Source organism: Phaethon aethereus (assembly GCF_964289735.1).
Source record: "Phaethon aethereus genome assembly, chromosome: 12".
NCBI classification, from domain to species: Eukaryota; Metazoa; Chordata; class Aves; order Phaethontiformes; family Phaethontidae; genus Phaethon; species Phaethon aethereus.
Window position 1 is genome coordinate 1,547,979 of NC_138588.1, and position 24,977 is coordinate 1,572,955.

General features: G+C 59.1%; 1 protein-coding gene across 1 annotated transcript; it reads right to left on the minus strand.

The window, feature by feature from the left end:
• On the minus strand, window positions 1-20,712 carry CORO2B (coronin 2B; the record flags this gene model as incomplete). The annotated part of the gene is made up of 11 exons (XM_082005303.1): window positions 1-1,148; window positions 1,673-1,812; window positions 1,925-2,015; window positions 2,641-2,753; window positions 3,256-3,352; window positions 3,660-3,764; window positions 3,866-3,982; window positions 4,490-4,654; window positions 4,826-4,975; window positions 8,598-8,714; window positions 20,512-20,712. The coding sequence occupies 11 exons, from the start codon at window positions 20,710-20,712 to the stop codon at window positions 1,017-1,019; spliced, it is 1,428 nt and encodes a 475-aa protein (XP_081861429.1). The 3' UTR covers window positions 1-1,016.
• Window positions 20,713-24,977: the final 4,265 nt, after the last annotated feature.

Sequence of the window (24,977 nt, forward strand, 5' to 3'; positions counted from 1 at the left end):
TAATAGGCGATGACAGCACACGTAACGTAAGGGGGGGAAGCAGGGGGTGTGGGGCACAGGGTAAATTAAGGGAGAGGAGAAACCGTTGCACTGGGCAGTCCAGCAACTTGATTTAGTGAAAATATATACACATACAGGTAAACTAGCAGTATTTGGTGTCGTGCCCTGTGCTACAGGCCTAATCCACACAAAAACGTGATTGTACACACGTGCTGAACCTACTGAGCGCCCACACAGCTCCAGCACCCGCTGGGTGCCTCCCTCCACCCGGGGACCCTCGGGGCGAGCCGGGCGACATCCTTCCCCCTCCCATGGCACCGGCACGTGTCCCAGCGGAAAGGAGGAGGGTAAGTCTCCCTTCGCAGAGGCGGAGGGAGCAAAAAATCCCTCTCCGGTTAGGAAACTCAGCCTTTTTTCTTTTGTTTTGTTTTTTGTTTTTTGGATAGAGGTGCATGTGCAGGGATGCACGCAGACACGGAGCGGCTCCCTTCCTCAGGCTGGAGCCTGGGGACACTCACAGGCTGCTCCTGCCAAAGCCCAGCCGTGCCGGAGCGTGCGGGGCTGTGCCGTGGCCCCCGCCCCCGGCAGCACCGCCGCCACGGCAGCGTGCTTTCGGGAATTAAGGCCCTTCCCGCACCCCGTTCCAGTTCTGCACCCGCTGTCACATTTTTGCATAGGAAAAAAAAATTAATAGCAACGAAGCATCGCGCTTTCCCGGGGAGCCGCCGCCGCCTCGGCTCCCGCGTGCCGGTTAATCCCGACGGGGGGGACGCGGCTCGTCTACTTACTCCAAGCCCGTGGCTGGGGCACGCGGATGCCCCGGCCGCCTCTCATGCAGTAGCTTTCAGTTACAGCGGTTTTAGTGCTAGGCGAGACTAGGAGGACGTATTTCCAGTTAGCGAGTGGGTTCTTGGCGGGTCACTTGACTTCTGGCTCATGTTCTGTGTAAGTGGATACAATAAAATTAAAGAGCGAGTATAAACAAAGTAAGTTTATTTATAAAACGTCCCTGGAAGTTAATTATTCTTCGGGCTGTTACGTAAGTTTTTTAACTCCAGCTGTAGCTGTCGGATCCGTATGTCTTTCTGCGAGAGCTCGTCTTTCAGCCGCCGGATCTCGTCCTGCTGTCGGAAGAACATCCGAAGGAGCTGGAAGGGAAGGAGGGAGCTGGAGGGACCGCGGCGGCCACTCGCCCCCAGGCCTTCGCCCTCCTGCCAGCCCCCGGAGCCACACCGGGGCCGCTTCATACCTCGGCTGCTTTGGCAACACGACTTCATCTGCCGTGCTGCCCGCTCTCTCGGATTTAATATTTCACCCTCCAGCTCGGGGATACCCTACGTGTGCAATCTGCAAACTCAGCCCCAGCAAAACAAATTCCTCCTGGGACCAAATGCTGATGTTTCCCCAGTGCCTCCGTACGTTGCTCCCGGAGGAGGATTTGAATAGAAATGAAATAAAAATTAGGAGCTTAATGCCGCTCCTTTGGGGTGCTCTGTGGTTAATGCGGAGCGGGATGCTTCAAGCCACATGGAAACAGGGCCCCCAGGTACCTCAGTTTGGGAGTACAGGCAGAGACCTGCAGAGCGGCGGCTGCCCGGGCTGCACCCAGAGAATGTCCCCCCAGCCCCTGCCCGTCCCCTCCGGTCCCCGTGCCGGGGCCGCGCTGCCCTACCTCGTTCTCCGTCCGTGGCGGCACGTTCTCCAGCAGGTCTATGCCATTAACAACGACGCTCTTCTTCTCCCTCACCGGAGCCTTAAAGACGATTTTGGATGTCTTCTTGTAGCCCTCCTTCAGCGACATCAGGATGGGATCTGAGCGGGGCAGAGCACGGGAGGGGGTCGGGGCGGGTTGCGGCCCCGTCCCACTGCCCAGCCGTTTTCGGGGCTCCGTGCTGCCCACCCGGCACAGCACCGGTGACTTTACCTCTGTTGACCCCGCTCAGCCATTCGTCTGGCGTGAGGGCTGGCTCCGTACCCGGAGTCATCGGGTAAATGTCCTCTTGGTACGTTTCTGACTAAAAACACGGGGGAAGAAAAGCAACCGGCCTCCGTGAACCTGCTCACAGTTGTAACCGCACCTTGCAACGCGCCGCAAACGCTCGCACTCGCTCCTTTGGCACGCAGCGACCAGCCACCCGGGGAAGCAACGAGCTGGGGTTTGCACCGTTAAGCCGGATGAGAAACGCCAGCGCTGCCTGCTCCAGGCACGTGTGGTGGGTCCGGAAAACACCGGCCAGCTGCTGGCAGCAGGGCCGAGGGGCCGGAGGAGGACGAGCGGCTGCTGAGCTGCGGCATGCCCGGGCCCGGCTCCTCCGTGCAGCCCCAGCCAGCGGCTGGGTTTGCATCCAGCCGCAGACGGTGCTGGGAAGGCAAACGCCAAGGAGCCTTTGGCATTTGGCAAATGCCAGGAGCAACACAGAGATGCATTTCTTAAAAACGTTCCCGTTAAGCCTTGGGTAAAAATCCCCTGGCAATCCCACGCCCGGGCAGTGTAACACTGGGAGGTCCAAGACTGGTGCCAAGAGCCGGCAGTCGGACTGGTCAGCAAAGCGGAGAATCTCCATCGCACCGGACCCGCTTCGGACACCCCCGGACGCCGCTCGCCCCCGCCAGCCTGTCCCCGCACCCCGAGGGACTCACCCTCCTCGGCACGATCATCGAGATGGGTTCGATCAGCCCCTTGAGGGTGACGAGCTTGTAGAAACGGAAGACCTCGCAGGCCGACACGTCCAGCCCGTGCTTCGGCATCACCCCTGCGGAGGAGGCGCAGACGATGACCCCCGGGTGCTGCAAACCGGGACCCAGCCGCCTGCCCGGCACGAAGGACCCCAAACAAGAGGTCCTTGCTCTCCCCGGGAGACCCAGATCCTTGCTGAATGAATCCCTGCCGTCACCGTGGGGACCTGGGACACGGACCTGGGCCGTTTGCAGGGACACTGGGGAAGGGATGAGCGGCTTTTATTGAGGACAGATCACAGGAGTCACTGACTGATGTCCCCTGGTAAAGCCGTGGCACGTGTGACAGCAGGAAGGGTGTCACCGGGCGTGCGTGTGGCCGGGACGCGGCCCCAGCGCGGCCGCATCGCCGCCGAACGGCGGCTCAGCGATGTGAACGCCGCCCTGCAAGCACGGCAGCCCCGCGGCAGAGCCAGCACAGCACCCGCCAAACCCGTGCCAAACCCCTTGACGAGCGGCATTTAACCGAGCACCTTCCGCACGTTCAGAGCGGAGGGCCAGCAGCACAGCCACCCTTACCCAGTCCTTTCTGCGGTGCCGGGGAGCGAAACTCCATGAGATAACTCAGGTAGGGCTTTTCCGAGCCGATCTCGTAGTACCGAATGTTGCCGTCGCCCTGCAGCGAGCGCAGGGAAGAGACAGGGTTTACTCAAACGTGAGGTTGAATAAAGACCGTGGTGACAACCCCCAGCACCGCGTCCTGGGGGGAGACAGGCTGGGGACGCCGCGGCCCCGTGCACCACCCGGCGGGACGCTGCTCGCTCACGCGATGGCGGCGGGCACCGCTCCAAACCAGGGCTTCGCGGCCGAAGGGCTGCGCGAACGCTTTGCTGGGGGCTGAGCGCAGCCCGGTCCCCGCCTCCGGGAACCCTCGCCCCCCCGGGGGGTGCTGCAGCCCCCGCAGTGCGAAGGGCAGCCCGTACCTTGCCAGCCAAGTACAGCATGTGAGTGTCGGCGTCGTAGAAAGGGAAGAGGAGGCCCGAGAGCCCGTCGATCTCCTCCTCTATCAGGGGCATGGACAGGTCCTCCTGCGCAACAGGAAAAAAAACCACTTTATTAACCAAGAGGTCCCGGTGCTGGTGCCGAGCGGGGGTCCCGGCGGGGACGCAGCGGGGGTCCCGGCACCCACCTGGTCCCAGAGTGCGATCTGCCGCGTGTTCCAGCGCGACACCCCCGTCGTCAGCAGCCGCTTCGTGCTGCCCAGGAAGACCACCCGGTTGACGCGGTGGTTCTTGCAGCTGGCCTCCTGCAAGACAGGACCGTGCTCGCCGGCGGCCCCCCGCCCCACCGCCCCCCACGCCTCTCCCACCCCGTCCCGGTGCGACGCCGGCTCTGCGGAGGAACCGCCATTCAGCGCCTGTCCCCTGCGCGCAGCCCATCTCCCCGAGTACTAGATGTCACCTGCGCTGAGAAACCACCATCTTCCTCCAAACTGCGGCTCCTTCTGGAACTTTCTGCTTCTTCCCTCCCTAATTTCTGCTATTTTCCACAAATCTTTAATTACTAAAAGGACAAAAGCCTCCAACTCCAGTGCCTGGGGTGAGGCCAAGCCCTCCCCACCGGCCCACCTAGCCACGGCAGCCAGTCCCCCCCCCAGCACAGAACTACACGCAGACCCCGAGCCCTGCACATCGGCACATCACGACGACGTACGGTACCTCGCAAATGTCGTGACACGTGTCGGTGGGATCCCCCCCTGAGTTCCTGCCCCTGACCCCCCCGTGCCACGCAGCACCCGGCGCGAGCGCCGCACCTGCAGGACCCTGCCGGAGCGCGGCTCCACGACCCGCAGCTTCTTGTCCTTGCAGGTGGTGGCCAGGAGGCTGCCGTCGGCGTTGAAGGACATGCAGAGGATGACGTCCGTGTGGCAATCGATCATCTTCACCGGCTCCCCGATGTCCAGGTTCCAGATCAGGACCTGCGGGAGCAGGGGGGAGGCTGCCCTCACATCCCCACTCCCAGAGACCCCCCACCCCTCCTGCAACCTCCACGTCTGCTTCGGGCATCTTAATGTCTCCTGTTTCGGCTGAAATCGCACCCCCCCCACACACCTACGGAGGTGCAAGGGGCGGGGCCGGGAGGGGCTCACCTTATAGTCGTAGCCGGCGCTGAAGAGGATGTTGTTGGTGGTGGGGTGCCACTCGACGAGGCCGACGCGCCGGCTGTGCCCGTACAGCTCCAGGACGGCCTCCGTCATGTTCCTCTTCAGGCCGCCCTCGGGGATCTCCCAGATCCGCACCTGCGGGACGGGGCAGGCGGTGGGATGGGTTTGGGAGTCCCGGGAGGACCCTGGCACCCGCCCAGGGGGGTCCTGAGCCGCTGAATCCTCGCAGTGCCCCGATGCCAGCGGCCTCATCCTGCTCCCTCCTGGGCGGGACCTGGTCCCCTGCGAGGGCAGGGGAGAGCGCGGAGAGACCGTCCCATGGGAGCGCAAGCGCCCGCGGGAAGGGTGGCCCAAAACAAGGCGGCGGTTTCACCCCTGGGCTGCGGAGAAGGACCCGACAAAGCCGACGCAGCGCTCCCGGGGAAGACCCCCCACGGCCGTCAGCCTCGCCCGGAGCTGCCGCCCGCCCAGCGGGGAGAACCCGGCTTAAAAACAAGCCAGAAAAGCCCCGGCAGAGAAGGTGCTTGCCGAAGGAAGGGAGGCGATGCGTCGGGACGGAGTAAGGCTTCTACAGTGTCACCTCTTCGGTCAAACAGCTCCAGATACTGCTGTCAAAGAGCGGTCGGAGATGCTTTCACCTCCGTGGCAGGTCACTGGTATGACACGCCGCATTTACCTAACCCACCTCGGTCTGCTCCGCGCCCTGCGCCCGTCTGAGCCGCGAGACCCGGCGTCCCGCCAGCCCCGCGCTTCCCGGAGCCACCCGAAACCCGGCAGCGCTCGGTGGTGCCTACACGTCCCCCGGTGCAGGCGAGGGACGAACGGACTGAGCTCTGCGCTCCCGTCCCCTCCCCAGGGCAGGCTGCCTCGGCCGGCGCGCTCGAGCTTCCCGAGCCTTCGTCTCATCCCAGCTCTCGTATCGGTTGCAGACACATCACGACGCCTTTCAGTGACGCGCGTTAAAAACGCCGGATGTCGAACGCGGCGCGCGGGTTCCCTTTCGCCTCCTCCAGCAGCATCTCGAACGACGAGCTTGCCTTTGGGCAGACGCAGCGGCCGGGGCCGTGCTGCCGCAGTGAGCATCACCGGGCTGAAGTAAAGCTTTTCCAAAACGTAGGGAGTACCTGGGAGGCTGCTGCCCGGGGAGGACTGCCCGCACTGGAAAACCTGCGTAAGGATGTACGGGTGGAGTGGGGAGTTTTCTGCCTGAACCTGCACATTTAGGGGCGGGTGACACTGCTCTTCGGGTTGCACGGGGCGCAGAGGACGCGGCGTTACGAGACAGACACGGTTAAGAGGCCGGTTTGGCTCAGAGAGACGATTCCGAGAGCATCGGCCGTTTTCAAACAAGGCACAACATGAGGAACAAGCAACACGACCCCGATCGCCGCGCATCAGAGGAACCGGTTACGAAAGCGGCGGGTTACGAAACGGCTGTTACCAACCCCCCCGGCTGCGCCTCGCTCCGGCGAGCTGCACCCGCCACGGCTCCGAGCGAGCTCTGCCGCACGCTCGCTGCTCGGGGCACGCACCGTCAAAGCGGGGGGCACAGGGGAGCCTTCACGCGCTCAGCCGCGACGCCCCGGCTCCCCGCGTCGTCAGGAGCCCGCAGGATGGTTACGCAACGTGTCCTGCACCCCGGGGCCCGGCACCCGTGCTCAGCTGGGACGCGTCGCGGGGGCTCTGCGGCGCGGCGTCACCCCCACGGTCTGCTCCTAACGGACTTGCGCGGTTCCTCGTGTCTTGTGAAAAAAGGGGGCGAGTGCCGGGGACAGGCTGCTTCAGGCAGGTTTCCCCATTACCACGGTCACCCCGACCCGAACACAGAGGTGTCGGAACTGGTGGCAGTACGAACGCCGTTCCGTCGCCCGTATAGGCACAGCTGGGGCTAACCTAAAACTCAAGCGCTGGGTTTCACAACCTCGTCCCACCCTGGGATGGAAACGATGCTTTTGGAAATTTATAATTTAAAAGAAAACCCAGAGGAACAGCCCTAGAAGCACCTTTCCCCACCCTCCTCCCACAACACCGGGGAGAGCAGCCGGGCTTCCTCTCCCAACCCATCCTAAGAAACCCTCCTGATAAAATTTTCCCTGAAACGTGCCTTTCCACAAAGGGATGCATCCTGCAAACCAGACACCGTGCTGCACAAGCCCCCTTCGACCTCCGTGAGCCACGTCAGCTCTCGCTGCGCCCGGGCGCGCAGAGAGCCCCGGCACAAGGGAAATGCGGAGCCTGAAACGCCGAGCCGATGGAGATCGGGTTAATTCCCCTTTTAATCTTCCCGCTTGTTTTGTCCCGCCCTTCCAAAGCTCCTTCCCAAAAAGCCTTCACAACATTCCAGCAGCTCGCAGCACCGCGACGGGCACCGGGAACTCCAGCGTCAGCCTTGCCGCTAATTGTCCCACAAGCACAAATTAGGAATTAGCGGCCCCGGCGCCCCACGGGAGAGCGTCAGGCAGGACAGACGCCGTTATCCGAGCGGGGACAGACAGGTCGGACGGATACAGGTTTGATAGCGAGGGAGTAATTACAGGAGGGGTTCCGAGCAGAGCGATAACCCGGGTGGGCTGCAGGACCTGGGCATCTTCTCTCCTTGAGAAAGACGTGGGGCCTGGCCCCGGTTAAGCCCCCCGGGAGCGAGCGGAGAGAGCCCGAAGGTGCGGGACCTGCCCGTAAGCAGGACCCCGGGCGGCACCGGGAGCCACGAGCACACCCGGCTGCGGGGCCGCTCCCCTCCAACTCATTCCCATCGCAGGGGGGGACCCCCCCTCACCAGACGGCCTGAGCGGCAATTAACTTCATTTCTCAGGTTTAACGGTGGCTCATCAAGTCTTCCCAGTATCTTCCCTCCCTCCCAGCACCTCCTGTTCCCTGGCGGCTGCGTATAACAGGTTATGATTTAAAGTGGGAGACAGCTCACCGTGATTCACGGCCGTGAGCTGAGGCTTTTCCCCCGCTCAATACCCTCCTTGACAAGCTTCCAGCTAATAAAAATGCCAACGTGCTGAACCGAAGCAGAGATTGAGACGTTAGGCGATAATCCAGCGAAACGCTAACGATCAAGCGAGGCACATTCGTAACTGGTTAAAAACTGGATCACCCCAACCCCAGGCTCTGCCGTGCAGAACGGGCGACGGTTTCCGCTCTTGTGCGAAGGCTTTTTTTTCCTTTACGATACAGCCTTTGGGATGGGCTTGTTTGTGTCCAGAAAATACAGAGGAGGAGGATTCAAATAACAGCTACGTAAAGGTGACCCGGTGCGTTACCCCCAGCCTGCAAAGCTGCCTTGTGCTTGTATCACTCGACGGCTCAGGCCACGAGGGCAGCTGCAGCCCCTGCGGTCCCCGATAGCAAGCGGGATTAATAATAGCATTGCTGTTAGGCTTGAGAAAAAATAAAAAAAAGCCTCGCTGTGCACAGCTGCACGGCTTATCTGCAGCGGGGGACGCAGAAAGAGCCGCGCCGTGACAGTGAGTGACACCGGGGACAGCAGAGGAGCCGGGCACCGACCACGGCCCCTGCACCGATGACACCGGAGCCGGGGCTTGGCACAATTTGCCTATTGCTCTGCATTAGTTTCTTACCCCCCTCTCCGTTCCTGAGGCTGCTGAGCCATCACCCGCCCGCAGTGCCGCCGGCAGCGCCTTTCCCGCTCCTCCGGGTGTATAAATTAAGGGCAGGAGGGTGCAGGGAGCCGCGAGACTGCGGCCACTCGTCCCGCCCGGAGCTGCCAGCCCAACGCGCCCCAGCTCACCGAGGTGTCTTCGGAGCAGGACGCGATGATGTTCTCAATGAAGGGATTCCACTTGATGTCCAGCACGTTGCCCTGGTGACCGCAGACTTTGGGGTAGTTTGGTTCGATCCGGCCTGTCTGTAATTTAAAATAAAAAGAAAAAAAGAATTCGGTGATCAAGTCGGTCTTTTTAAGGCTGGAGGCTTGTTAGGGGAGAGAGAGCTCTGTAGCTCACGCTGGGATGGGGCTTTTGGCCGGAGGAGATGCCTGGCTGAGTCGGGATGGTTTCACCCCATCCGTACCGCCGGGGCGGCTGCAGGCGATCGCGTGCGAGGAGGGATTTCGGCAAACACGACCCGTGGGGCTGCCCGGCCCCGGGGAGGGGGCACCACCAGCTGGGGAGCTCAGTAGGGAATCTTCGCGTGACCGCCCAAAGCGGCGGGCAAAAGGGCTGGAAGGGACTTGAAAGGCTCCAAGCCAACCCCCGGGCCCCGAGGCAGCTCAGCCACGGGTTGAGAAGTTTGGTACCCTCCTCCCAAGTTTTGGAAGTGACGGTGAGCGAGGTAGGCACGTGTGTCCGCCGGACACATCTCCAGCGACTCCGGGATCGTCAACGCTCTTGCCCAACGACGCTAACAACCCAACCGTACACCGCTTGATGGGACCCTCCCCGCCGGGCGCCAACCCTTGCAAGACTTCAGGGCCAGCCCGGTCCCGCCGCCCCAGCACCTGCGGAGCTCCGCAGCAGCGGACGGCGCCCGGCACAGCCTCCTCTGGGGGTCGCCGTCACAGGAACCCCCCGCTCCTCGCAGGGACCTGGCAGGGTGCTGGCGCGCTCGGAACGCGCAAACTAACCGGGTCAGCGTGGCACAGACGCTAAATATTTCATAGCCCTTCCGGCACCCACCTCCTAAGGCACCGAGCTCCCGGCTCCGTCTAACGTGAAGGAAGAAACGCGCCGAGGGTAACGCGCCGCACGGTCGCCACCCACCGCGAAGGGCCGCGGCCAGGAGCGCTCTGGGCAGCCGGATCGGGCCCAGGGGCTCACCCCCGCGCCGCCGCTGCTGCGGAGGTTTATTTGAATTAATTTGCTCCCAGGGAGACACGGACCATATATAAAATGAGAACTAGGCTGGCCTTAAAACACCGGGGACTTAGTTATGTGGGTCATTTCGGTGATCGAGGTAAAGGGAAAAAAATAGGTGCCTCCTCCCGCTGCCCTCAGTTCGTGAAGGGACACCCCCAGCCCCACGGCCGGCCGGCTAACAGGGGCACGGGCAGCCATTCCCCTCCGCTTTTCGATGCGGTCTCTTACAAACACTCATTAATTCCCCGGCGCGTGACAGGCGCGGGATCACGTCCCCGTTAGCTGGTCCGTGATGAGCGTTTAACGCAAGACTGATTTCCAACTCATGAGTCTCTAATTAGGGCACGCTACACAAATTCCCCACCCACGTGGCGCATTTTCCCCTCGGCGACCGATACCTGCCCGTGTGATGTGAACCTGCGTTAGGGCCAGCTTCAGGGGTGCCGGGGCAGGGGTGGATGGAAGAGCCGGGACGGGGCGGCTGTGCTGACAGCATCACTTCGGCTCCCTCAGAGAGCCTAAACTTTGATAATTCTGCCCGTCAGCAACACCCTGGCTCAGATCGGAGCTGCCACATCAGCCCCGGACCCGTAACTGTCTCCTCCATCCGCTAATGCCTTTTCTGCCCTGCCTTCACCGGGCAGCTTTGCCCCAGATAAGCAGCAGCGATCGACCTACACAACATTTCTGACCTCATCGAGCAGCTGAAAGGGCGTTTTCCTGGTTAATGCCCCAGACTTGGGTTTTATTAGTGCCGTTACAAATCAGCCCAGGCTTTTCGGGATAAAAACAAGCAAAGTGACTTTCTGACAGTTTTGCCAGGGTGACCCAAACCTCTGGCAGCTGGTGGCTCTGGATGATGCCACGGCCAGAGAGACAACCCCCTGAATCCCCCCCACCCCTCACCCCCCCTCCTGCCCCCCAGGATACTTTGCTTTGCCTAATTACACCAAGCATCGCTGCAAACACCGGAGCATCCCACAGGAAGGGCAATACATTAACGTACGCATCACCCAGGGATTTTAAATTTTCCTTTTTCTCAGTGGCAAAGACAGCCCCTCGGGAAGTCCCCGTCACACCACACCCGCACGGCGGGGGGCAACGGCCCCCAGCATCGCAGGGACCCCCCCAGGACACTATGATCTCCACGCTGGGAGCCAACAGTCCCCAGGAAAAGCGGAGCCCAAGGAGGGGCATCGCCTGATCTGGCGCCCAGGGTCCGCAGGCTGTAACGCAAGGGAAATCATTAGAGAAGACCAGCCCTTCATTTTAATAAAAAAAAATAAAGCCCTTCTGACACAGAGCCTAGAAAACAGCTTTGATCAAAAAGGTAGTTTTCCGCTAAACTGAACGTTCCAAAGGGCTGGTGGGAAAATGTTGCTTTTCACGAAAAACATCCCAATATCTAGAGCCAACATTCACATTCACTCGAGGCCCCGGTATGCCGGGTGCCCTTGCTGGGCTGGGCACCCAGGAGGGGCTGTTTGCCCCGATGGGTGCTCGGGACGCGGGGCAACGGCTGCCTGTGGCCTGGGGAGACCCACAGAACCCCCGGGTGGGCTGCTGCCTTCACCCAGCCTCCACTGCAAAAATCACGCCACGAAAAGTTATGAAGAAAAATCTGATTTTTCACGTTCTTTAAGTTTTCCCATGGGAAAAACAAATAATTCTGCCCTCCGTCCACAGGCGGGGAGGAGCTGCCATGGGTGGGGAGAGCTCAGCCCCGTGCCCCGCAGCCCTGGAGCGAGGACGGGGTGCTTTGGGCCTCATCCTGCACACGAGCATCACACGGAGCAAAGCGCGAGCTGCAGGGATGCAGCCCCGGCGATGTGCAGCCAGGATTTGGGAAGGAAAAACCCAAAGGTGAGACACAGGAGGTGGAGGGAAACACAGCAACGCCCGCGCTTCCTTAGCGCACAAGGCTCTGCCTCCCAGTACCACCCAGCGACCCTCCTGTGGATTAATGGGATGCAAAGCACAGCTTGCTGGGTTAATATATTAAGTCCGCTGGCAGACATCGCTTACCTAAACGGCTCAGATTATCTAGCTTTCCCCCCATTTTCATATTTGCATTAGCATGACATTATTAACACGCTGCCTAGAATAGAAATTCATGCAGCAGCTGCTAAATTCCAGGCGGACAAACCTTTTAACAGCGCAAGTCAATACGCAATCACTTGAATTTTGAGCAACCAGTCAAGTGATTTCCTTTGCAAAGTAGATTTGATGGTTTTGTCAAAATGCATTAGGCTTTCAAGGAGACAAACCAGAGCTTGGTTACTAGGGATAGTTTCTGCGCAAGAAAGCAGGAGTTTTGGTTAAAATAAGTTGAAGGCAGCCAGTGTGCAGGAGCTGCCACGGTGCCCGCAGCAAGGGACAGCCCTTGTGTGAGAGCAGCAGCGGGCTGTGCCCATGCCCAGGGCACCTGAAAAAGAGGAGAAGGAGCCAAATAAAGGAAATAAAAAGGAAAAAAAAACCCACAATAAAAAAATCAGGGATTTATGCCATAGCTTCCCATTTAGTCATTCTTAGAGGGACCTTGCCAGCAGCCACGCATTAAGCCGCGGTGAATCCTAATCGCAGGCTCCCTGACCCCTGGCCAGGGTAAGCTCGGTGACCCAGATACCGTCCCCGCAGCGAGAGCCCGCTGTGGCTCTCCGGGCTCCAGCAGCTCTGACATTTTCCACAGCACGGACTGGAAGGAACAAATCTTCCAGCAACTTCAGCCCCTCAAAGCCCTCCCTTTGCCGCAGCGATGAGGAGCGCTTGAAAAAGAGAAAGTTATTCGTATTATGGCGGGGGGAGAAAGGACAACGAATTTTTTAAGTTGGTTTAACACGGTTATTTTGCTGTTTGGTGACCGAGGAAGATGCCTTCCCCTGCAAATGGTTCAACAGCAGCGAGGGCGGAAGGACCAGCAGCGTGCAGAGCCCCGGGGCTGGACGCACAGCCCCAGGAAGGGGAACACCATCACCCGGAGGAGCAAAGCCTCTTTATTCTCAGAGGCATCACGTTTAAGCACTCTAAGTCACCAAAGCGTTGCTGTCAGCGGTGTGAGCTCGTGAGCAATTCTGATACCCGGGTCCCTCCCAGTGAACCTCTTGGCCGCCATCAGACGCAAGCGACGGGAGGTGTTATCGCTTCGCACAAGCGGCACAAGCTTCAGTCGCGCGATGGCAGGACTCCACGTTCGCTTTGCGACCACTCGGCAGGAAGCTCAGATAAATCGTTTCAATATATGTATTTCACAAAACCCGCTACAAGCCCAGAACGTTTCCAAACCCTCGCGTTTCCGATGAAGCTCTACAAGCGCGGCGAAAACCTTTCTTCAACTCTACCCTCAAACCAATCGTGCACGGAAAACTTTACAGAAACAACAGCAGCATCCACCCGGCATCGATGCCAGCGCCTCTGGCGCCTGTCCCCGGGTGAGGAACCTTCCCGAGGAAGGAGCACCCACCACCAGCCCCGGGGACCAGCCAGGCCACCCTTCCCCACCCAGCAGCTTCCCCCAGATGCTCCCTGATCCCTTCTTAGCTTTCAGAAGGGGATCAGGGAAGCGCTGCCTGAGCCGTAGGGGATTTACAGGGTTTCCCAGGAAATCCTTGAGTACACACAAGTCTCCCGTGGCTGAGATTAAGAGTAAATACATTTGCTGCTGTCTTTTTAAAAGAAGGTCTCTCCTACTCGAGAACCGAAGAGGAAGAAAATTACAGACTCCCCTGACCTGGGGCAGCCCCCCGGCTGATTTCGGTAGCAGGGAAGGTCGCTGCAGGTTAACTGACCCTCATTAGGAGCCAAGTCAAACAGACGCAGCACAAGCAAGAGAGAAATTGTACCAACCCTTGGCAGGGACCCAGAAAACCCATCGCCACGATGCGCTGCCGGCTGCACACTTTCCCACACGGTAGCGGGGACCAGCCCCGGCTGAGAGCCCAGGGGAAGGGGGAGGCAAGAGGGGGGCTCCAGGCACAGCTGGGCATCACATCCGCAACAGGAGCCCTTTCAGCAGAGAGCGGCGAGAGCTTGAACGCGAGGGGACGGGTGTCTGGGCAGCGGAGCCTTGCCCCAAGAAGCGGCACTCGCTGCCCCAGTCGCTCGTGCAGCTGGAAGGGTGCTGCTGCTGGCGATGTTTCTCTCCAACAACTGAATAAATATAAAGACAGACGCCTCGAGCCTTTCTCCACGTTTTCTGTTCTCCCCAGCAGCATCCCTTCTGCCAGGACACACATCCAGCCTCCAGCGGCTGCAAACCACCAGCCAGCAGCGATTGCATGGCCCCAGTGCTGCCAGAGCCAGCCGGGGCCGAGGAGATTGGGCAACCACACGTGCTCCCAGCAGGATCATCCCCCAGGAGGGATGGGGCACACAAGTGACCTGGCTGGAAGCTGCTCCAGGGATTCTCAGTAATACAAATCCATGAAAAATACCAAAGAAATCCACGCATGCAATCAACAATATTAAACACGAAAATATCAATTCCAGGCACTGGAAATGTCTGAACATGCTTCTGGGTCCTGCAGAGAGTAACCTGGTTGTCGTGAACACACTGCCAGACCGCTCTGTGAACGGGAGCAGCAAGAGCCAGCTTTCTAGTAAACAAATTATAAAAGCCCAGCTCATGTTCTGGCACCTCAGGGCGAGGCGGCTCTTTAGCCAGATGTGCACCTCCAGGGAAGCGATGCCACAAGTGAGAACTGCCGCCCCTTTTCCCAGCCCGTCACCCCCGGGCAATTCCAGCAGGGAGGCGGAGATGTGCTCCGGGCAGCCCCAGCACCTGCTGAAACAGCGCAGGCATCCTTTAAAGCAGCAGCGGCAACACACGGGGCTGCGCAGAGCCGGGCAGGATTCCTGCCTAGCCCTACGGCTTTTACCGCCTGGGCATCTCCCACCCCCGTGGGTCCACGGGCACCTTCCCCGGCCGGCCTCGCCACGGCGGCCGAGAGCAGGGAAGCAAGAGAGGCTGCGGTCCCAGCAGGTTTTGGTGATCGTCCTCTGCACGGCAAGCACCCTCAGCCGTGCCCTGCCCTGCAGAAGCTGCCCCAGCAGCGGTGCGGGCAGACGGCGTCTCTGCCTCGCCCTCGGCTTCCCACCACGCTCCTTGAGGGAGCGTCACCGGCCTCCGTGCCTCAGTTTCCCCAGGAGGGACGACGCTGTCGCTGCCTCTGGCAAACTCCGTGGTCAGGAGTGCTTCGGGATAAACAAGCGGTCCCAGGTTTACCAGGGTATTTGCCACAGAAATTACATCAATTTAGAGGTGACTTAGTTACTCTGAGTTACAACTAAACCACGCAAGCCATAAAGCGGGAAAAGAAATCAGCATTGCTTAATGCCATTTTTGCTAAGGATGAACATTTCGACACTACTTACTCCTCTTGTGTGGCTATAAATACTGTTAAATTAAATATAAATACCGCTGTGGGCTGTAAGTCTCCCATCTCCTTGCCCAGCCAGACAGCAGCATCCCCGCTGCATGCGCTCGGGGTAACCGTCAGCACAGCTTCTCCAGCCGCTCTGGACCCACAGAGCCCTATAGCCCTAAAACCCACCAAGCGACGCACACAGCAGCTTCTGACAAACAATTTGCACAAATTAAAACCCCGAAGCCTTGCTGCAGAGGTATTTATCTGCACCATAAAAGCAGTAGCCAGGCTCAAGCTTGTTAATTAAAAAGACAAAAGCCCATATAATGTCCCTGTTAAATTGGATTATGGAACACTAAAAATAAATCCATGTTTATTGGTAACAAAAAGCCACTCTTCCCCAGCGAGAACCGGCTTTCTCTCTATTTTAACCGGCAGAGGGGGCAGGCAGGGCTGCACTGCCACGGCCCAGGCAAAGCCGAGCTCTCGCTTCCCCAGGCTCGACACCAAGCGTTGCTGCAAATGCAGCAGCACTAATGGGGCAAAAAAATCCAGATTTCCCCTCCTAAGCTTTTGTTGGCCCAAGGACCCGTGTTTCCAAACCTCTTTTCCCCCTCTGATCCAGCACCAGCTCTCAGAGCGGCATTAAAATTTTATGCTGACACCTTTTGACTGATCCAGGTGCTTAAAACCAGGCGGACCCTCGGTCTGGGCTTCCCACGGCTGCTCTCCTGTTATCTCCTTGACAAATGCAGGGACATCGGGTTGTGCTGCAGTGTGGAACAGTAATGCTGAAGTGACAGCTTTTTTGTAAGCCTCAGGTTTTTTTTTTTTTTTTTCTGGCCAACTCTGTGCTGAAGGAGATGTCTCCTGCAGACTAAAAGCAGAGAAAAATTCACAGAAAAAACACCCAAAACCATTGTACAGACCGAGGCGGTCTCCCGTGTCCCGGGTTTAAAGGTAGAAAAGCTTCAAGGACATGAAAATTGGTTCATAGTACAGAGAAATCTCTGTATGTTTTCTTGCAGAAAACCTCCTGGTACTTTGAAGTGCAGCATCTCCAAGCAAGGACAGCAGCTGTGTGATGAGCTTGCCCGTCCTCTGCCCAGTCTGGGCAAGTAGGTGCCCGCACAGAGGCAGGCAGGCACGGGGGTCCCTTGGGCGATGCCACAAGCACACAGGCAGAGCAGATGCCACCAGGACCTGGAGCCAAGCCCAGCCATCCCGGCGCCCGGGCGGGCTGCCGGGGGGCAAGCAGCCCACTCCTCCCGCTCGCCAGCTGCCACCCGGCGGGCGGGGGAGCATCCACGCGGGTTCCGGCCACTGACCCCAGACGGACACGGGACGGCGGCACTGCTCCTCCGCTGCACCCCTGCGTGCTGGGTCAGGGAGGGGCGGGCGCTCCCCGACCCCCCAGGGCTGCCGGGGCGCTTTGGGACCTCTGCGGCAGTCGGCTGTCACCTCCACGGGCTGCCCCTGCTCCCGGCTGGCTTGCGGGGGCCCCCACGGCAGCAGAAAGGGACATCAGCGTCCCATGGGGATGCAGGGGGGCTCAGTCCCCTGCCCCCCCCCCCCCAGCACCCCCAGCTCTGCACGCCGGGGCACGCGCCAGCGGCATGGCAGCCCCGAGCCACATCTTCGGGCTTCAGCCTCCCACGCGTGAGCAGAGCCCGGCCCCCCCCCCCCCCCCCCAAAAAAAGAGCTCCTCCCAGCACCCTCCTGCTCCTCCCAGCACCCTCCTGCTCCTCCCAGCACCCTCCTCTGCCACCCTGCCTGGTTTATACGAAGCCAACCAAATCAGGCACAGCTGAAATAAATCCACATACTACTGTTTCAGCTAGCCCAGGGCTAGCAAAATCCTGGCACTGCCCAAAGCATGTGGGCTCGCCGAGCTTCCTTGGTGCTGGTTGCTGTAGTTGAGCTACAGCTCAAACATGCTGTTTTGTTTTGGGTTTTTATTGTTTGTTTTTTTTTTTTTAATTTAATAACTGCTGCCAAAAGCTGTCATGGCTCTGGGGCTGGGAGGAGAGCAGCTCTCGGGCTGCAAGTGCAGCATCTTTCAAAAATGCCACGTATTTTGTCCCTTCCCAGGCCAGCGCGCTCCGGGGCTCCCCGCGCGTTTGGATCAGGCTAAAGCATTTTGAAGACTAAACAGACCGAAGCTGAAGACAACAATTTAGGGAGGGAAACCCCCGGGGAAGGGGAGAGCGGGTGCTCCTGGGGCTGCACGGCCCCGTCCTGGCTCTGGGGTCCCACATGGATGTGGGAGCCATGGCTTTCATCTCAGAGGAAGAGAAATGCTTCATCGCTACCGATAAACGCCTGGAAATGCCACGAAACGCACCCTGGGGCGTTTGGAAGCCCAGAAGAGGCGAAGGCTCCTCCGTGGGTGACTCCGTGCTGTTGCAGACGTTGGTGGGGATGCTGGGTTTCAGTGTCGGCGTTAAGGGGTGTGCAGCACTGGGGAGAACGCTGCTGTTTGGGCTGTGAAACGTCCGACCTCAGGTTCTCCCAATTAAGCACGCTCTCTGCTAAAAAAAATGTAGCCACACCATTCCTAGTATTTCTGGGATTTTTGCACAGATTTTTTTTTTTTTTAAAGTGGAGCCCAAATGCTGTCTTTTCCATCATTTCACGGGTCCCGCTCTCCCAGCCCCTCTCCATCCACACAGCTCTTCCCAAGGCAGAGGGGAGGGGGGTGGCTCGCGGGGGGACGGCCGGTGCTGGGAGCGTGTCCGCAGCAGCCGCGGCAGGTCCGCGCTGGACCACAAACGCGGCCGTGATCGCACCGAGCCGCTTTCCTGCGGAATCTGAGTCTGAGCAAGGCGGGATTCTGCTGGTGATGACGGAGTGATGACGGAGCTCGACCCAGGCTGCGTTACCGCTGACCCAAAAAAACCATTTCCGAGATGGTTTCTTCTTCCCTTCAGCCTGGCCCGAATCCTCCTGCCGCTACGGGTTGGGGAGCAAATCGTCATTGTCTCGAGCCTCAGCCCGAGCACCCGCGCACAAGCTCTCCTTCGCCCACTCTCCGGGGATATTTATAGCACAAAACCTTTGCCGTGCAGGGGAGAGGCTGGTTCCCAGCGGCCGAGGCTCCAGAATTTGGGATCCTGCCCCAGCTCTGCTGCCGCGCAGGGTGGGGGGACGGGCTTGGGGAGGATGGGGGGGCAAAATGCAGCCGTGCTCCGTCTTTGCAGCCTGTGCAGCCTTGCAAAAGTGGTTCCGCATCCCCTTGATCGCTACGTGAATACAGCGAGGACCCGGCACTTCTGATGTGCCGGCAGAGGAACATATGGCCCAGCGTATGCAAATGCATTGTCACTCGAAGCATAAAGCAAGAGGGGGTTTTGGTGAACATTTCTGAGCAGAACAGAGGGCAGAAATGTAAAAAAAAAAAAAAAAAAAAAAAAGATGGCAGCAAATCAAATCCTGAGTAGATCTGCAGTATCTAGGTTACCTTAATTATGTTCAGCTAAATATGGATGCCAATTAATTAGAGGGCTGCCGATTTCCAAAGAAAATTAGTTTACTCTTAATGAGCTAATCAGTCTCTATTTAAAAAAAAAAAAAAATTATTAGAACGTACAAAGGCGCGTGCAACCACTTGACACGGAGTGCCGAGGTCTGCTCCGGCTGGGATTTACTGGGTGCAGTGTTGCCAGGATTTCCGCACGGGGCCGATGATCCCTTCGGAACAGGTTGCGAATGGCGTCGCGCTCCCTCTGCTCTTACCTCACTGGGACCGGGCTACGTTTGCCAGAAAAAATGGGTAATTTGCTGGCAATCCCGGGTTATTGGCTCAGGATTTAGGACCACGAGCGAGTGGCGTGTGGATGAGCATCGTCCCAGCTCGGGCTCGGTGGCGTGGGGAGGGAGGCAGAGACGGAGGCTGGAGCGCTCAGACAAAGCTCCCGGTTTTTCGAATATTAATAAGAGTCAAGCTGTGCGCTGCAATTAAAACGTTGATTATAATTTCTTCCATCTGCAGCTGATTCTACCCCAGAAATCCAAGAAAAATTCAGAAGAGATGTGAACATGGAGTGTTACATGGAGAAAACATCTAAGAGGAATGCTGGGGCGTGGGGAGACGGGGTGCAGAGGGGCTCGGAGGGGCATGCTCCTCTGTCCCGGCACGGCTGGCTCCGCCAGCTTCGCCTCCCGGCTGGAAAAGCCGGCGGGTTTGGCACCGTGACTTTGCTGCCTGAGCGACAACCACCTTCTCCCCACGCGCGTCGCACGTCTTCGTACGCGGCGCGTCTTCAAGTTACGTGGGGTAGGCGCGTCCTTAAGGGGAGTGAGCGCAGCTCCTCCGATGTCAAAAATGTTCCCGAGAATGAGCGACTGGGAGCCCCCCGTGCCCCCTCCCAAGAGCCATGGGGTGAGGGCAGGGTGCCGGGATGCCGCCACCAGCTCGGCATGGCTGGTCCACATGCTGGAGCCCCGGCGGGAGAGCAGCAGCAGCAGCGCAACTGTGGTACCCCGCGGCAGCGCCCTGCGCCCAGGTTTCGGGAGCAAAGCAAAGCAAGGCAAATAAATAATATTTATTTCATTTTCAAGGTCGCGGCCGCTTGGCTTTTCCTCCGAGGGACGCAGCTCTGCGTCCGCCGCGGGGCCGAGTGCTCGGCCAGGAGCCGCCGCTGCCAAGCATAGTCCCCCGGGGCAGCTTCCGAAGCACCGGCTGAATTTAAAATTGCACGAGCGAGAGACGTGCGGACCCTCGTGGGCGCTGATGCAAAGAGCTGGGGAAAGCCTTAGCGCTGGGGAAGCGACAGCACAGCGCGGCGGGGAGAAAGGACGCGAGCTGCAAACGGGATTGGTGACGCAGAGGCGCGCGCGCCGCTTCTCCCGTGCAGAGGTTTAGACGGGTGCAGCTGCAAAGCGAAGCCCAGAGCCCTCGGCGCGGTGCACGGAGCCTTAAAAACACGTCTTGTGTGAGGCGGCATCTGCTGCGGCGCACAAAGCGACAGCCCCCGGGGCTTTGCAACAGGAAAACGGGGTGCGCAGCCGTGCTCTCCTTCTCAGGCTGTCCAGGGCATCAAATTTGAGGGCTGAGATTATATGGACGAGCTCAAATAAAGGGCGAGGACCTGCTACCTGCGCGGCAGGGCAAGGGGCTCCACGGGGACCCCCTTGCTTTCTGGGAGCGGTGTCAGGGACACGCCGGGGTCGCAAACCCGAGCGGCCGCTGCGAAGGGGCAGGACGGAGACGTGCCAGCGCCCGCCCTGCCGGCACGTGCTCACCGAGAGATGCCAAAAACGCTTTTAAGAAACGTTTCATTTTCTTCCTCGAGGAAAAACCCAGTTCACTAAGGCAGCGGTAAATCCTCCCTTCCCCGCGCAAGAAAACCCCCGTAAAGGACAGCAGAGGCTTCGACACACCCTGCTGCAGGGGGAGTTCCCGGGACGGAGCGTGCATCCGCGCTGCCACGCTTAGGGACCGGCTCGGGATCGGAGTCGCCTCCGCCAGGGCCAAACCTCTTACCTGCTCGAGGGGGATGACGAGGAAGGAGCCCCCGCCGGCGCTCTCCGTCACGATGGCGAGGAAGCGGGCGTTGACGGCGCAGAAGTGGTTGTCGTGGACGTTCTTGGTGATGGGGACGCCGTCGAAGCAGTGCTCCCGGCTCGCCACCTTCCCGTAGACGTTCCGAAACTTGGAGCTGCGGTACTGCGGGCGCCATGACATCTGCCGGGCAAACGCAGAGGGCTTAGCCTTCCGAAAACCCTCCACCCCGGCTGCTTCCCAGTTGCTTTCCAGTTTCCAACCCCTGCTGCAATAGGGCCTTGCCTGATGGCAGTATCGCGGCAGCCCAGGTCTGCAGATATAACACCCTTGAAAAAAATATAAGATGTCTGCCCAGAGCACGGTACAAGTCACAAAAGGCATTAAAGGCTCTCGACTGTTGCAAAATTTAAGCTGATCTTTTCGGCACGAAGCGCTTCTCTAGAACATACCGCACTGCTACTTCATGTGCATATGACAAATGAATTAAGGCTTTTAACGCGATGACTGGGAAACGGATCGGTCTGGGTGAAAGCGTGCGGCCGCGCAGGACAGGAGCGCTCCGGCCGGGAGCGAGCGCCGGAGAGCTGGTCCGCGCTGCGTTCAGCCGTCGCGGCTCGGTCTGCACGCGCGTCCCTGCGCGGGCTAACTGCTGCCATTGCTCCCGACAGGGAGGTGCTCCCAGCGATCCCAGCGGCCGGTCCCGGCCGACCGGGGATCCCAAGGACCCACCAGCTCATCCTGCTTCCCCTGCAAGTCCGAGCGCTGCAGCTGCCTGCACAGAAGTGAGCCTGCTTTCGCTCGCCCGCACTACTTCGCTTTTCCTAAGTAAATAAAAAAAAATTTTAAAAAAGTCGGCTGTTTTCATTTCCGTCGTCTTCTGCACGATCTTTATGCCAGCGCAAGTGTTCACGGTCAAATCTATGAAGACTTAAGGCACTCTGAGCGCGCAGAAGAGCACAAGCGTTTAAGCCCCCCGAGAGCGGCGGAAAGCACTGCGCTCCCCCGGCCGCGCGGCGCTCGCGCGCCCGAGGACTCGCAGCCGCTTTAACCAGCAGCTGCTGACAAAAGCGGGTAAGCGTGAACGTAAACACCGCGTCACGTGCGGAGAGCGTCTCTCGGCGAGGGGCAGCACCGGAGAAACGCTCCGGTGGCTGCTCCGATCCTAAATAAACCTGAGTCCCAGGCGGGGACTCGCATAGACACCGGGAGCATCGTCCTGAGGACGCACGGCAGCACCAGGGCCGCGCGTTTGCCGCGGAGGCGACGCTGTCGGCAAACCCCAGGCTGCCGGGAAAAAGGACGCAGACCCGTGAGGCTTTAACCCGAAACGAGAGCAGAGAGACTTTTTTGGCTGGAAAGGCTTCTGCTCTGAAAAAATGCAGACTCACGTCCAACAAAGCACTGTGAATCTTTGCCAAACCTACCCAAGCGGTCGGAGCCAGGCAGGGCAAGGAAAAACACCCTGACCGCAGCTTGAGGAGTGGCTTTCGAGAGTTCCACTTAAATCTTACGTTTTCCTTTGTCTGAACAGATGAGTTTTCACAGGGAAATTAATTTTTTTATAATGTCAAAAAAGCACAAAAATGTACTTCGATATTTTTTATGCTCTGGATTTGCTCCATGATCCCAGGACTTTGACTTCGCTCTCGTTTCTGCTGTCCGTGCCCCTCCGCTCCAGACCTATTGCAAAAAAGCCCCAAATTCTACCAAAAGGGCCATTTGCTCCCTCCTTCTCCCACTAAGCTTTTCCGATGCCTCGTAGCATATCCCCACGCAGGAGAAAACCCACAGACCCCCCGGGGCGGAAACCCCTCCTGCCGTGCGGGGGTAGCAGAAAAGGGGCTCCCAATACTTTGTGCATCCAGAAATTCCATTTAAGAAGTCGCTGCCAAACGAAGCGCCAGCACAAACGAGCTCTGAGCAGCCCGGAGGTGGGTTTTTACCCTTGATGTGGATCCTCACACGTGTGCTACGGGTGCTCCGTACCCACGGCGGAGCCCGGCCGCGAGGGCGATGCTGCTTCCAGGACCTCAGCACTTTCACATCTCTCTCTTCCCCCCCCACCCCCCCAGCCCTCCCTCTTTTATTCTTTCACCAAAAACTGGGCAAGTCTCCACTCAGCCCCCGCCACCCCGGGAGGAAGCAATAAGCTCAAGTGGCTGTTTCGCTGGAGAAATCCAGAATTTCTTTCCTTTAACCTCAGTCAGTATTTCCTGTAAGCGGCGTCGCGTCGCCCCGCGGCCCCGGGGATGCAGACAGCCCGGAAACGCCGGCAAGATCCTGGCAAGGAGCTGGGGCTGCCCAGAGCCGGCATTGTGCGGCGGGCGGCTCCCGGCCGGGCCCTTTCCTGCAGATTTCTGGTTCTGGCAGCCGGCGGAGGCTTTCCCGTGCCAGAAATAGCTCCTGTGCCGCGTGGGAGAGCCACGGGGAGATCGTGGGGGTCCCAGCCCCACCGGCTGCGGGGAGCATCAGCCTTCGGATGGAGCTCTGCGCCGGGCGCGGGGGGAGCGGGGAAAAGCAGCCGACGGGACGGTCTTGCACCAAGGGGGGATTTGGGGTGGCAAACGAAAAAGCTCAGCATCCTTCGCTCCTTTGCCGGGCTGCGGAGCAGGCGGCTCCTGCCGGCGGTTTGTCCCGCGGCTGGAGCAAGGTGCTCAAGAGGTGGGTGGGCAGGAAAAGTCCACTCTCCAAACACCTTCGTGCCTGGTCCTTCCGCAGACGGTTTTGGCAGAGGTTGTGCTCTCCGGTTGGAAAGCGTCCCGGGGAAAGCGGCGTCTTGCTCCGCGGCGCTGTTCGCACCTCCGGCTTTGGCTCCGGCGAGGTCTGCCCACCCGGGGCTGCCACGCTCTCTCGGAACCCCCTTCCCCCGGGAGCCCACGGGGCTGCAGCGGGCATTGCCCACAAATAAAAACCTAAAAATATTTTCTGGCTGAGAAAAAAAAGGCCATTTTCCCATTGCATTATCTCATTGGGGTGTTTTTGTGAGCGATGTTTCAGTGGCGGATTGACGAAAACTTCAAGTTGCCAAGCAGATGCCAGCTTTATTTTTCCATTTAATTTTATTATTTATTCCTCCATTTATTTTTCCCCACTACATATATATTTAAGCCTTCTCTTTGAAGCTAGTGTCATCTCATGGGGCTTCCAAGCATCCAAGGGGATGGGGGAAGCAGCAGGAGCCCTTTGGTTTCTGCTGGCAGCCCACGGTGGCTGCGGCACTGAGCCCACGGCAGCGCTGCCGCGGCCGCCACGGCTCCGATCCGGAAAGATTTCTCTGGCACCGGCTGCTCCCAAAGGATGCGGACGAGAGCACAAGCCCACAGGCAAGGCCACCAAGGGCCCTCGGGGATGCCAGGAGGAAGAAAGCCAGTCAAGGGGCGAAGGGTGACGCACCACCCTTACGCTGCAAACACGGCTGCTGACGGGTTGCACGTGGGAAGTCTTCCCAGCAAAATACATGGTTTCACAAGAAAAACCATTTTATGATGGAAAACTGTTGAAAACGAGTCGGATTTTCTAGCCAGGACGACGAAAATCTCTTATCCCGCAGCCTGCGCCATCCAGGGGAGCGGTACAGTTTCAAACGGGAAATAGTTTTGTTATTTACTTATTTATTTTCCCTCCACGTGCTGCTCTGCGGAGTCCGTCGCTCCCCGGGGTTTCCGGGCTCGGAGGGGGCACGCTGGAATTCGGCACCGGACAAACATCCTATTTCCTGGCCAAGCCAGCGAAGGCTTTTGAAGATGAGGAGGGGTCGGAGAGGAGGGGGGATGCGGGGACGCTTCGGACACCGGCGGGATGCTGCTCAGCCGCCGCCGAGTGTTTTGCAGGTGGTGCCGACATTTCCCGGCCAGGGAGGAAAACAGCCCCTTCCCCAACGGAGCTGGACTCGGGCGAGACAAAGCCGGAGAGGAAAGGCTGGACAAAGCGACCCGGCCGCCCCGTGGACCCACGCCGGCCCCTCTGCCCTGTGCTTCCTCCCGGGGGGATGGCGGCAGCGGCCGGGGGCTTTGCACGGTGTTGCCATGAGGAGACCGAAGCGCCTCGCGTCCCACGGGATGCGGGGAGAGGCGGCCGCGACCCGGCTGCGGTGGCATCGCTGCGGCCAAGGGGACGGGGGCCTCCCCAAAACCTAACGGGAAACGTTGCATTTGCTGTCCTCACCTCCAGTTTCAACCCTTGCTCCATCGGCCTTTTAGCAGCCGTGGAAATGAACAGCGCTTCAAACTCCTGGGGGCTTTTTTCCAATTTTCTTTTGCCTTTTTCTCTTCCTTTACAAATGATTTGACTTAAATTTTGCAAAATTGGGTCTGTTCAGAACCCATCGTTTTCATTGTAAATTATTTCCCCCCCGCTTCTCTCTGCTCTAGAACCGAGAAATGAAAAAAAGAAATTTGGGGTGAATTCAGGCAGCCCCCCAGGCCACCAGCCCCGGTGCGCTGCTG